At 38.0% G+C, this 15,054-nt stretch overlaps 1 protein-coding gene across 1 annotated transcript in view; it reads left to right on the top strand.

The window, feature by feature from the left end:
* The first annotated feature begins 662 nt into the window (after positions 1 to 662).
* LOC149305618 (low-density lipoprotein receptor-related protein 12-like) overlaps positions 663 to 15,054 on the top strand; it is a 118,624-nt gene continuing 104,232 nt past the window's right edge. Inside the window, exon 1 of the mRNA XM_089477601.1 lies at positions 663 to 803. Coding sequence (XP_089333727.1) covers positions 663 to 803 — 141 coding nt within the window. The remainder of the gene's footprint in view (positions 804 to 15,054) is intronic.

Raw genomic sequence — 15,054 nt, 5'->3', positions numbered from 1 at the left:
ACCACATAGTCACATAACCTCACATTATGTGAACCACTGCGATTGTGATTCCAGCACATGTTGTAGAAGCCATAAAACTGTGAGGGAATTTGAACATGCATAAAGCTTTCCTAAAGCTAAGACAAGACCAAGGGTTGATTAGGGTCTGGGTCTTTAAACTTTGGGCTTAATTGATCAATAGGCAACATGGTGATGAATCCATGCTGAAGCATGGCTCAGAAAAAAGCCCAATCTGCTTAACAACATCAGATTTCGCACTCAAAAATATTTCACTCCAATATGGAAGAGGTTAATCAAACAGACAAACAGAAATACAGAGGTTAAACACACACAGGAGCATTACCAGGACAGGTGAAAAGTATGTTAGATAGGGCACTTAAAAAAGACAACAAAAACAATACTATTTACAGTAGACAAGTAATATTTAAAAAAGTATATCTTTTCTACAACTTGTATTTGATATTGTCCATTGATGAGGTACAGTCAAATGGGACATTTTTGTGCTTTTCTTTTCTAAATAGTTTTAGTTTTTGCATAATATAACATTTTGAGGCAGATGCATATTAACCATTTGTATGTATATTAGCTGTTTTATTTTAGTCTAATCTACTAGCTAAATATCTTGATTTCTTCTTATACTACTACCTGTGGGGAACGATAGAATGGCTCTGACTAATGAGAGTTTATGGAGGAACAGACTTTATTTACATTGCCATGAAGAATCAGCTCAGTGTGGTGTTAAATCGCCCAAAATACCATGTGACAGACAACAACGGCAGACAAAGTCAGATAATGGTTTACAGGTAATGTTAACTGGAAAAAAATGAGATAAAACCAACTTTTTGTCAATGATAGCCTGGATTACTGTATACAGCAGTGTATTTGATGCTTAGGGAAAAATACTTTTTTCCCCCATACTCTAATTTTTGATTAACTATATGTATCCTATAATAATATTGGTGAAAAAAGATGCAATGCTGGGGTAGTTGTAAGTTTGGAGCACTTACCATAAATATCAATGGAATGTTTATGCAGCGTACTTCTGGTTTATTTCAGGTTTACTTTACTGGTTTTAAGGGTCAAGGGTCATTATGTCAAAAAAAGACACTATCCCCAATTACTGGTATATTTCCTCATATCTCAGTTAAGCAGACTCATAAATCCTAGATCACCTGATAGGCTAGCAGAAGTAAGTGTAGTGCCCCCCCATGGCATAGTTTTTGGAATTTCCTACCCTTATAAAAGTTACTTTTATAATAAATATCTGGGTTTTGTCATTGTTAGTATATGATACAAGATAAAACCTTCCTATAACCTCCATAAAAAAAATCACATTGGAAAACTCGACTTCTACTTTTGTGTCGCTTACAACTAATTTCCGTTGGCCACATAACTCAGATGCAGTCCCAGGTATGCAGACACAATGATAAACAAAACTAATTTATAGAATATATTAAACCAGTGCAAAAGAATTGATGATATGCAGTCTAATAATAATGAAAGAATCCTGAGATTAATTGGCATAAAACACAGTTGTAATTCTTTAAGAAGTAATAATAACAATACCGTGAAATAAAATCCTGCAAAAGTCATCTGAGGTCTGAAAGGGAAGCACGGTCATGAACCATCCAGATGCTTGGCAAGGAATCGTACTAACTTAGCAAAAACAAAAGAACTTCTCATCACACTAAACTATGTTTAATTAAGCGAAGCGACTTCTGGAAGAAGCAGAAGAAAGGTGGGGCGAGCAGTCAATGGCTGTGTGTATATGTCATCTCGAAAATAAAAATGTGCAACTTTACTCTCTCTATAATTTAACACACATTCAAGGCTCTTCTGCATAGCCAAAATATCCTAAACCACCACTCTACTGTAGTTTTCTATCATTTAAAAGGAACACAGAAACTAATTACAGATTTTTCTCCGCCATTAAACCAAACAGTACAGGCAACGTGGAATCTGGATTCCAGTGTACTAATTTGATTATTTCTAATGATAATTTAAACCAAACCCAACACACGTTTGAAGCGATTTATTTTGCAGATAAATAAAGACAAATGTATTCTGTTAATATACCACATACATGTACTATGAGTCATATTTCAGAATGAAACGACAAAGTATTGTTTCAGTTGGATAGAAAATGACAAGGAACATCGATTGCCGATAATGTTCTGACTAGACTTGTGCATTCGTATTCGGGAGAACATGAAAACGAACATGAATGGTGCGTTTTTGTTTTTCAAACCTAATACCGAATAAACTAATATGAGGGCAAGTAAACGTACACGAAGACAAAGAAGCACAACACGAAGAATCTTCATGTTCATCTTCATTAATATCTCCTAGCTAATCTCCCTGGTCCCTTCCCACTGCTTGTGGCCTACCTTATCTATGTAGCATCACAGGGGTTAACGGAAACAGAAATTTGTAGGATCATGCCAGGAATTTAAGGTCTGTAAGAGCGACTCGATTGGTTGCCGACACTGAGCTGCTCTGACTGAGCTGCCCTTCATTGATTGATGCCAGAGGAGGCCCCCACCGGCGACCAATAGAGTCGCTCGTACGGACCTTAACTCCTGGAACCTCCCCAGGCCAAGTTTCAGCATCAGGAGTTAAAGGTCCGTGTAAGCAACTCTATTTGTTGCCGGTACTGAGCTCCTTTGGCATCAACCAATGAAGGGCAGCTGCACAAAGAATGTACATGAATATTCGATCGAAAAGAACATGGGATGGGTGAATATTAATGGAATCCAGAGTTTTTTTTACACAAAGATGAACATGAAGACTTGGCCAGGGCCCAAGTCTAGTTCTGACATCAAGGATCATGGATGAAATAAATCTTCATGATTATGCCAAGTCGTTCTCATTTGCCTGTGTAGAACAAAAAAAAATAGGTTTTCCCTTTTCATCAATAAAAATATATATACTATCTTGTGTTATATAAGAACTACCATCTAAACTGACAAATAAAAAGGATTTAATAATAAAATAACAGTATTATTCAATAATCACCATAAAAACTATTCACAAGTAGATAATAAATGACATGAGAATATCATAACAAATGAAGTCAATAAAAAATACAATCATGTTAACTTGTCTAAAAAGGGCAAGGGAGGCAAAATAAATCAGAATTAAAAAGCCCCCTACTTCCTCTCAAAAAAAGAACCGACCTGACCCGAGTCAGGTTTGCCCTCCAATTATCAAGATAAATATGAAACCAAGAAAGCACAGCTCCCCAAAACAGGATACCTGAAATTTTTGTTATTCCTATAGGAATAGTCATCTCAAGATTAACTCCTCAAGATTACAAGTCCTTGACAAAGTAGTTCACTGTTACAAATATTTATTTCTTCATGATTTACATATATATGTACTGTTTATATAGAATATCATTAAGTAGGCATTAAATGTTCTTCCATTGCTTTATACTGAAATTTGGTTTCAAGTATTTCTTCCACTTAAGTACCAAGAATTGTTTAAAATCACTAGCTGTTTTTTCTGTAAATACTTTTACCAAGTTACAGCCCTATATCCTCTATTAACCAATATAATGGTGTTTGCAGATGAAAACAAGCAATATATTTGCCAGCCTTATGTGTGTTCCATGGGAGCAGCCATCTTAACTTCCTGTTCTCGGCATCTGCATTATCTCTCTGCTGCTGTTAAGTTGCTGAGTGTTGTTGATTGGTCCAGACAGCCTTTGTAAAGGTGGAGTAAGAAGAACTCGAGATAACTTCAGAGAAAATTGATTACCTTTTGCCACATACAAGAGATTTCCTGAGGTTAACTAGTAACTAGTACTTTAGTTTTAGGCCAAATATCTCCAAAACACTTACACTGATTGAAAATCAAAAATCATAAATTTTAAGTAGCTTTAATAAATGAAATTAGTGAAGCTAAAAAGATGAAATTAGTGAAGCTGGGAAAGCAGCAGTTTCTGTTTAAGGAACCTGCTCACCTGCATATCTTCCTTATCCTCTAATCATCAACACTCATTTGCATTAGCAAGAAGAACAGCAAGAACTGTTTACCATGAAAGAAATATTTACAGAATTAACAAAAGTTGTCACGGAGATAATAATATTGTTTTATCAATACCAATATTGACTTATCATAGTCTGAAAAATTGCTTTTCTAAATGACATTTCATGGGACTGTGAAAATAAATAGAACATCTGAGTGCTAAAGATTTGAAATATAAATTATTGTATTTCATTTGTACTGTGGTAATGTACATCCTACAATCAGGTTGTGAAATGAATAACCCTGCAACTTGTTTTTTTGCACATTTCTACTTGTCAACGCCCAAACTAATTCCTGATGTTGATATGAATTAAAATTAAAATGCAATTTTTTTCCTGTTAAATATTCCCTCTATTACTCTCTCTTTATTATGTTTATGTAAAAATACTATTATTATTATTATCTTTTATTTATTAACCACTAACAAGGTAGGCACCACTGTACAATTTAAATATACACATAAATAACAAATATACATTAATATATACAGTCGATTCAGGCGAAAATTCGTGTACGTTCCTCGTGTTCTTTTTTAAAAAAATTTTTAGAAGGGGTTCATATGGAGTTAACGGGGTATGCAGCAGCTTTAGTGCCAGGATTTTTAAGGTCCGTTCGAGCAACTCATTTGGTCACTGGCAGGGGCCTCCTCTGCAGCTGCTCTTCATTGGTTAATGTCAGACGAGCCCCCTGCTGGCGCCCAATAGAGTCGCTCGTACAGACTTTTAAAATCCGGGTGCCGAAACTCGGCCTAGGGAGACCACTGGTCTCCCCGCTCCCGGAGTTAAAGGTCTGTACGAGCGACCAATAGAGGCGCTCGTACGGACCTTTAACTCCTGACGGCGGAACTTGGCCTGGGGAGACCATTGGTCTCTCTGCTCCAAGAGTTAAAGGTCCACACGAGTGATTCTATTGGTCCCCGGCAAAGTAGGGGGTTGAGTTTTGGCAAAACAATGCTCTTCCAGCAAGATACCATTTCAATTTGTGTAAAGTTTGTTTTGGGGCAGTAAGGCCTACTTGGCGTACCCAGTTACCTATTGGCAAATTAGTTTTGTCTCTATTTTTGACAGTATTTCCTCTGTGCAGGTATACACTGCTTGGATCAGAATCCTATTGAAATATTTTTGGTTCCTGGAGTTACAGATTATTGGAAAGATCAGCCATTCATAGAATTTTGGTAACTATGATACCAAAGTAAAATACAGCGGAAGACATTATAGTAAATTCGTAAACTTGTATTTGAAATATAATTATCCCAGCAGTGCTTGCTTATTATTGTTTCCAAGGTAAACCTTTATTAAATGATACATCAACTTGTTTACAATATAAAAAACACATTACATTTGTGTCAGACTGTAATGAATTACCAGGATGGTTCAGTCCCTATAAAAGAAGGTACTGGCAACACAATTAATATTTGCGTGACCTATTTAATTACAAATTACCAGGTACAGTGGTAAATGAACAAGCTCATTAACTCATTAGTGATTTTAACTAAATGTTAAATTAGACAGGTTCTGGGCAGCATTGCAATTTATTCTAGTCATAATTTAATGCCCGAACCAGGTACTGCATTGCAGGAAACCAATGATTTATTTTGCAGTGAAAGTGTTTTCATGTAAACATATATCTTCATTAAGTGTGACCTGGTGACCCTTCTGTACAGCGGCTGGCTTGTCGCATTGTTTAGGATGTCACTTTGAAACAAGCCACAAACCTTTGTTATATTGGGGATCAATCCTACTTTCTAAAGCGGGGCAGTCACAGGAAAAGATGTTATTAGTCCACACAGTATATTGACAAAATGCTGTACCGTCAGATCTTGTTCTGCCTCTTTGGTTAACCATTTGACTACTAGACATTGCACAATAGTCTGATAAACGACTCCAAGTTGCCATTCCCACCAAATAATAATAATAATACTCTTAATTGCCATTTGCAAATAAAAATAATAATAATAATAATAATAATAATAATGATAATAATAATATAGAATGTGGGGTGGTGACTTATTAATAATCTTAATTACCAAGAATGATTTATAAACAAAATGTATCTTATTAAGCTATAAATGTAAAATTTTGAAGAAAAATTGCTTTTTCTTAAATAATAACATATTTTAAAGGACTGCTTGCAAGTCAGATTTCCCTCTATGTATCTAAAAAGTATTTGATTACTCAACTATAGGTCCAAGAATTCAAACGGCAGCCAATAAATTAAGAAAAGCTTTGATACATTATTGGTTAAAACGTGATTGTACATGGCAACTCTTTGACAGCATGCACGTTTAATCGTATAATTCTTTTTCTAAACATAAGCATCTAGTAACAAGGAATATGCAAAAATAGGGGAGCGCACAACCTAAAAAAACTAAAAAAAAAGCATAAACATTCAGATTACCAGGTCACTGCCAGAATAATAATGAACAATAAGTACACAAACCAAAAGCAAGAATTCAGTGCATACCCAGCAAATGCCATTCCAAAATTACCCAAGGCATACATTTTGGGGATTCCGTCACACTATTTGGCCATATATTTCTTAGCCCGCCACTGTCACAGCACATGTTTAATGGACGATCCCCAAACAGTCAAAGGAAGATCTGAGCCTCTGTCTGCAAGGATGTCTCTTCATCTGCTCCCAATGCGTAGTAGATGCGGAACGTAAGGTTACGCTCTAAAGTCCTGAAAAACTTAATCCAAGGAGGCCAATAATTACATACATATCATATATGACTAATGTTATGAACCAACAGAACGATCTACCATTTAGCATCTGCCCTTGTTCTACCTCCTCGTAGGATAGCGCTGTAATACTAACATTCTTTATTATTGGCTTCTTTTCCCAAAACCATTTTGCAATTTGTCATTTTGGCATTCTCTTTTGGACTTCATAATATATTAAGAAAAAAGTGTTGTTATTGTTTTTGTATCTTTCTAAATAGCACTTGTAAATCTCCTGTGCAGAGGAAGGATTTAGAGTGGATAAATGCATCGATCACAAGAAAGTGTTAAATCACCGACACAGGATTCCAAAAAAGAACCCTTGTATAAATTGTTATGTAACTACTATTGTGGGTCTTCTTCTGTTATCTCTTTTGTTTGACTGGAACTGCATATTTTTTACAAGCTGTGTGTCAATGTGCCCAGGAATTTATACAGAACATTTTTTTTATAGCTTCGAAACATAAATTTCGAGAACATGAAATGTTGTGCTTCCATGGTAGAAGCACAAATAGTTTAACATAAACCATGGCTAAAATCCAAGCTGTGTTGACATATTTTATGAATGTTATGGGGATGCCAGATTGGAGGTGTACATCTGTGTGGGTTGGCTGGTCATCCCACTGCCGTCTGTGTATCTGTATGCTTAAATGAATTAGCTATTACAAAAACACTTGCATAAACAAGCAAAATGTCCTAGAACTTCCTTGCTTTAGTGCAAAGCAGCAGACTCTCTGTAAATTAAGGGAAAAAATAACATAATCCCATTCCAGCTCTGTTATGATATCGAGAGCTACTTTCTGATACAGAAGCCTTGTTAATTAAATTGTGTTTCCATCGTGTCATTTTTATTTTGTTTACGTTTATTCGGTATAATATTAATAAAAAGTATTTTTCTCACTTCGCATTTTGTGTATCATCGATAAAAGAAATAAGCCTAACTAGAACAATCCTAAAACCCATGGAAATATTATATCCCCATTTTCTGAATGGTACATAGTGTGTGCATTTTTCACCAGGTTATATCCAGTTATTAAATACTGATTACATTTGACTAGCTCAGCACCCCCAATGCCCACCTACGCAGGAGATTAGACTTTTAGGACAATACGTTCTACAACTTTGCATATTTTAGCTATAATTATGTCTGAGATAATTGTTTAATTACATGTTAATTAGGGAAATCTTAAAAAATCTGTACTGTTAGTAGCCTGAAGGTCTAACTGTAAACCAGACGGATGTTTCTTTATTTTTCCCCCAATTACGGAGGATATTAACTACAGTTTTTAACTCGCATTTAACTAATTTGTAGCTAAAGGGTAAAATGGTTCTTCTTAACTCTTAAATTAAGAATTTAAGGGGTTAGACAAAACAGTGTCTTTTTTGTATAGAATTTCTATTATTAAGCAGCATCTTCCCTTTTTCTAGTTCTTATATCTTGTTGTATATTAAACTCCAATAATAGATCCATGCTCTCAGCGTTCGCCAGGCCAGTGTCCCTTTAAAAATAATGCAGGAATTTAATGCAACCGATACATTGTAATAAAGCAAGTTTGTAGCATTGCAATACTCAGAATCTTTTCAGGCTGGTGTGTGTGTGTGGTTACCCCTTCTAATGCTGTAGTACAAAACCACCACATGTGTGTAGCTAACATTTTTAATCCTGGACTCCAAAATGTATGTGTTTGTTGAATTTCTTCAATATGGAAGTGTGTGGACCTTTGAGAATGTGATGGCTGAGTGTGAAAACATTATTGTTGGGATGTGGAAATAGCAGTGGCGACTCTAGAAACAATATATAGGGGGGGCACACAAGATACCACAGTCAAACTGGGGGGGCATTCATAATTTCAAAAATTAATGTGCTATGGAATTATACTTTTGTTATTGGGCTAAAATAATACTTGATCATTCAACATGGGAAGCCTGAAGCCACAATTGAGTGCGACTAATCCTTGAAATAAATATTATAACGCAATAAATAACTTTTCCACTAAATGATTTCAGGGCCTTGAACGTTTTGTCCCCTGAAGTCACTACAACTTCAGGAGGGCATTTTATCTCTGGATAAATATAAATTAAATAATTCCTACTGTAAGTTAAGTGCCAGGAAACAGATGACCAAACACACACACCAACACCCAGACACACACACCAACACAGGCTCTGTCACACCAACACTCAGACACACACACCAGGACAGGCTCTGCGACACACACATCCAAAACACACACACACACACACACACACCAGGACAGGCTCTGCCACACTGACACCCACACACATCAGGACAGGCTTTGCCACATCCAAACACACACACACACCAGGACAGGCTCTGCCACACAGACACCCACACACACATCAGGACAGGCTCTGCCACACTAACACCTATACACACACCCGAGGACAGGCTCTGCTACACTGATAACCAAAAACACACAAACAGCAGGACACAATCCACGTCACAGACGTCTGCATCAGGATGGATTTTTCACACTGCATTGTCGTTTATACCCCCTTAGTGTTTTTGCCCCTGCTGCCCATATATATTAATATTCGCCCCAGTTGCCGATAGCAGGTATAGATCAACACATTAACACACAAACTAAGCTTTGCATGGATAGATCAACTGAAATTCACTTGTGATCTCAGCACTGAAGATATATATCAAACAAACAGAATCAGACATACAAATCCTGTATTTGCAGGTATACAATAGTATATGAAACGTAGCATTGCAGGTATAGATCAAATAAATACATGGAAACAGCATTGCAGGTATTAATCAACTGAATATGACATACAAACACTGTATTTGCAGGTATACATAAATAATGTATGGAAATATATAGATATGGATCTACAGAATAACGCAAAAACCCAGCTTTGCAGGTAAAGATCAATTGGAATTCACATAAAAACACAGCATTAAAGGTATATTTAAAACCCCCTAAATTACAGGCATAGATCACAGGTTGCACACCCCAAAGCCAGCCCTGGCGTCCACACTGCCCACACAGCAATCACACTCCTATCATACCCAGGCAACCAGTAAATGCTGGTACCTAGGCATGATGGGACTGTGCTTGCTGTTAGCAATCACACTCCTATCATGCCAGGTCAGCCAGTACATGCTGGTACAGGGTGGCTGTAAATGATGTGTAGACCCCATACTGCTGGCAGCATCAATACACAAGGGGGGCAGCTAGCTAGGTTTTAGCATGTACTGGCTGACTTGGCATGATAGGAGTGTGATTGTTAACAGCAATCAAAGTCCCATCATGCCTAGGTTCCAGCACTTACACATCCAACCAGTAAATGCTGAAACCTAGGCATGATGGGACTGTGATTGCTGTTAGCAATCACACTCCTATCATGCCAAGTCAGCCAGTACATGCTGGTACAGGATGGTTGTAAGTGATGTGCAGACCCCATACTGCTAGCAGCATCCATAGACAAGGGGGGCAGCTAGCTAGGTTTCAGCATGTACTGGCTGACTTGGCATGATAGGAGTTTGATTGCTAACAGCAATCAAAGTCCCATCATCCCTAGGTTCCAGCACTTACACATCCAACCAGTAAATGCTGAAACCTAGGCATGATGGGACTGTGATTGCTGTTAGCAATCACACTCCTATCATGCCAAGTCAGCCAGTACATGCTGGTACAGGATGGCTGTAAGTGATGTGCAGACCCCATACTGCTGGCAGCATCCATAGACAAGGGGGGCAGCTAGCTAGGTTTTAGCATGTACTGGCTGACTTGGCATGATAGGAGTTTGATTGCTAACAGCAATCACAGTCCCATCATGCCTAGGTTCCAGCACTTACACATCCATGCTATCACACACACACTCATTCATTCATATACTCATTAATTCACAGATTCATTCCCTCAATCACACATTCTCATTCAAACACCCTCCCCACCCCTTACCTGCTCTGCAGCTCCTCGATGCCGCTCACAGACTTCAGCAGAGGGCGCGGCCTCCCTCTGCCTTCTCTGGTAAAGCACAGAGGAAGCGGGACTGGAGCAGAGTCATGTGATGTCACGTGAACTCTGCTAGGTTCCGCTTCCTCTATGCAGTACAGAAGACCCTCCCACAGGTAAGTAGCAGGGCTCGAGGTGCGGCCCGCGTAAGATCGGTTGCCTTGGCTGCCGATCTTACTCGGGTCGCACCCTCTCTCTCCAAATTCGGCAGGGGGGCAACAGGGGGGGCAAGGATTAACCTAGGGGGGGCAATTGCCCCCCCTTGCCCCCCTGTAGCGACGCCACTGGGAAATAGACTCCTTCCTGAGTGAGTGCATGCTGGATGGGGCATAGGAGATATAGGTCACCTAGGTCATCGCTGAGCAATAGCTTCTACAATGTGTGGGCCGAGCAGTCTTCTCCATGAATCAGGTCACTCCTGTAGGATTATGAATACTCAATGCCGGCTCCCTCATGATGTCAATGAAATTCGGAAGGACAGAGCATGGTGACCCGTGTAGGAATACAAAAATAAAACTTTCTGTAGGGTGCTAGTAGGTCTGGTAAGTATAATAGCTTTGCCAAGCCTGCAATATAAAACCAAAAGCATGAGTGTACAATAAATGGCAGCACATATACATACCTGGACACTCCCTGGGTTTGACCTCTTCTTGACAGGCCCCACTCCTCATCCATTTCCCCTGTAACTGGGGGTGTTTTGCCCAACATCAGCGGGAATTCCCCCCTCAACTTCACCGGGAACGCCCACTGAAGTCCTGGCCGCCAGAGCCCAGAAGTTCCCATGTATGCACATATATATGCTCCAAATTGTGGGCTGTGTGCCAAGAGAAAGTACATACGTGAAAGGGAATCACCTTTCTCAAGAGCAGGTACCTAAGATAGACTGGATGGGTATGTACCAGGATATGTAGTTACCCATCCAGTCTATCCATGTTTCCATGTTTAATCAGCATCTGTCACAAAACCGTTGATGAGAAAAAAATAATGCAACCTTTATATCTAAATTGGAGACCTCAGAGATACCAAAAACGTCTGTATTGGCTCAATAAAAGGGATCAACTTCAAGTAAAGACTTCACAAAACCATTAAATCGCATGCATGCAGAAATTCTAATTGCATTAAAAAAGTATTAAACATTATTTCTCCACAACAAATCTCTTTTATGAAAACAATTTGTGAGATCATTAAAAATCTAGTAGGAATAACCCACGTTTGTGTTACGTAAACATTTTATAGCCTGACGGCTGGCAAACATTAAAAAGCAGGTATGTAGCAAGCATGCCTTGGTACATACACTCATTGTAGCATGAAGATTGTTCCTGCCCCGTTTCCCCCCCCAATAATTACACAGATAAATGCCCATGTATTTAAACTAGTCTACGAGATTTATTAACAAATTTACAGGCAGGCTCGTGTCTTGGATCTGAATAACGGGCAATGCATCAGTTAAGTTTTTACACAAAGCGCATATTTTGGAAAGCAATAAGAACACGGCTTCACACGCTGTACTTTTCCCCCCCTAATCTTACTGACTCACAGTCTTGTGATAGTGAGATAAGCAAGGTAGGCAAGTTTTTTTTTTTATAGAGTTGCAATTACTGAAATTGTCATTACGCTGCCTACTGTAAAATAAATATAGATAGAAGTGAAATTATGCACAGTCTAGGAGTAGAAAGTGTTTTGCTTCTGTTTGCTAAATTAATCTCTTCCTAAATGGCTGCAGGCCAGGTAGGTTAGCATTTGTGGTTTCAAAGGTTTTCAGCGCTTGCAATGAGCCATGAAATTACTGCATGCTGTTCAAAATGGCAGCTGATGAAAGGGAAAGTGCAGATCCCAAAGGCAGGAAGACAGGGAGAAATGAAATTACAGACAGAAAAGTCTGATTTTTGATGTTGCTCATTGTGAAACGTACACCCAAACTTTCAATAAAACAGGAAAATCTTAATAAACCTGCTTAACAATTCCTTCCGATTCCTTTTGAAGTTCTTAGTGTAATTTATCACTTCTTATTAAAATGAGCATTGATGCCGTGATTGCCGAACGGCTTCAGCTGCCGGAGCTATATAATAACACGGGTCTACTTGACATGTGATCTTAGAAATCAGATTTTATTTATTGATATTTTGTAATTGAATTGTACAGCGGATTGATGTATTTCATTAACCAATTGACCCCAAACCTCTTTTTTTATTTTATTTATTTTTACATATCTTGCATGCAGTTTTTTTGTTTTTTTTTTTAAAGTAAAGCAAATTCAAAATATTTTTTTATTTTTTCCCCCAATGCATACACTATTACACGCATAAAGCGCAATGACTGTGTGTACTGAGTGCATGGAGACGCATCAGTAGTTTTTAATAAAAAAAAAATAACCCTTTGAGTGCCAGAATCCTGGTCAATTTTCCCCCCTAGGAGGCCAGGGCATTTTTCAACTATTTCCAGATCCTTACATTTAACTGTGAAAAGCTGTTCTTTTCAACAGAAGTTCAACTTTTCCTTGGTAGCTGACTTGAGGTGAATGTTGTATCATGTGACAAGATTTAAAGTCTTACAAACTACCAAAATGCATGATCGGTTCAAATAAATGTTTTTTTTGGGGGGGGGGGGGGTTAACTACAACATCCACTGGCTATATTTTTTATTAAATATATGTAGACATAAGTATATTTTTCTTTAGCATATACTGAACAATGATAACACAAAACCATAATTTATGGGGAGGTTTTAAGGTAAAAGTGATAAAACCGATATAAAGTCTCAAAATAAATAAATAAATATAAAGTATATATTTCCTTAAAATTCACATCAAAGGCAATAACACAAGCACAAGTTTATAAACACTATAAGTCACAAATGTATGTTTTTTTAAAAAAAAAACACAGCATTAGAAAATATGATTATGTATTTCGTAAATGTTAGCTGAACAAAAGAAAAAATCTATTACAGATGGAGGGTGAAACTACCCCTAAACATCATAATAACCCCACACACTATATACGATTATAAGACAACCCTGATTATAAGATGACCCCCCAAAATTTCAATAATTTAGGAAAAAAAGAAAAAGCCTGAATATAAGACTATCCTATAGGAAAAATGTTTTACTAGTATATATAAATTCACATTTAATAAAAACAATGATTGAGAATTTTTTTATTTCCTTTTATTTACCAACCTGCCCCCCCCAGTTATGCACATCTGCCCCAGGCTTGCCACTCTGCCCCCAATGCCTTATACCCCCTATATTCCACTCTGCCTCTCTGATATGCCTTTTAACCCCTCCCTGGTGTCTAGTGGCGGCAGCCGGATGGATGTCTGTGCAATGCACGTAGACAACCTCTGCTGTCCGTTAGTTCTGCCGGGGCTTCTATGACTGAGCACCGGAAGGTCATGTCACACAGGTGCTCAGTCATAGAAGCCCCCAGAGGAGGTTACTAGAGAGGAGGATCCAGGTCCCCTGCAGCACTGTGGGGGATCTGGATCTTAGTCTTATAGCCAGACCTCTATTTGAGGTGTTATTAGAAGACGACCTTGAATATAAGTCGAGGTGTATTTTTCAGAGCATTTTCTCTGAAAAAAACCTTGTCTTATAATCGAGTAAATACGGTATTTCTTGAAAGTATACGGCTTGAAGATTTCAAAGCATCCCACTTGCCTTTGTAGGTCACCCACGGCAACCACAAATCTTCCAAGAACAGAGGTTTTTTGGGGGGTTTTCCTCTATCTTTTTTTATGTACTGTGGCATATTTCAGGATGGATGCTGTACCCTGGCCTATCTGCAGCAAGAAAGAAAACACCAAAAATAATCTCCCATGTCTCCTGAGCATATAGAAACCACATATGCATGAAAAGTATTTGGTTATTTTCATGAATGACCAAAAAAGGTCAAGTGCTCAAAGCATTTTTGAGTGTTCCAGAAATGCACACATCGTGATTTGGGGGGGGGGGGATAACAAATCATGAGAATGCACAGTAGTTTTAAATTTTAATATTTAATATTAATAGCTAATAAGTTGAGTAGAAATCTGAGTTAACGGTTGAGTTGAGCTGAGGTATGATGTCTTTGCATGGTAGCACTTGTTAAATGCGAGTTTGTGAGTGCCTTGGACTTTCAGATTTGCTTGTCTTTAGGCGAGAGCATGCAAGTTCAATGAAGCCTCTTATGTCCTTGTATGAAATGTACAACATTTGGTAAATCCCCCTGTGCAAACATATGAATTAAATTTAAAAATGAAATAATTAATAGATGTAACAAAACAGATGTCCCCTGGCTCCCTAGTTCAGTGAGACTAAGGTATTTAAATCAACTTGGAGG

This window comes from Sceloporus occidentalis, unplaced genomic scaffold (assembly GCF_023333645.1).
Source record: "Sceloporus occidentalis isolate IW3139 unplaced genomic scaffold, rSceOcc1.0.p SCAF_11, whole genome shotgun sequence".
Lineage (NCBI taxonomy): Eukaryota > Metazoa > Chordata > Lepidosauria > Squamata > Phrynosomatidae > Sceloporus > Sceloporus occidentalis.
The sequence above is the reverse complement of the archived record's forward strand: the minus strand, read 5'-3'. Positions and strand labels throughout refer to the sequence as shown.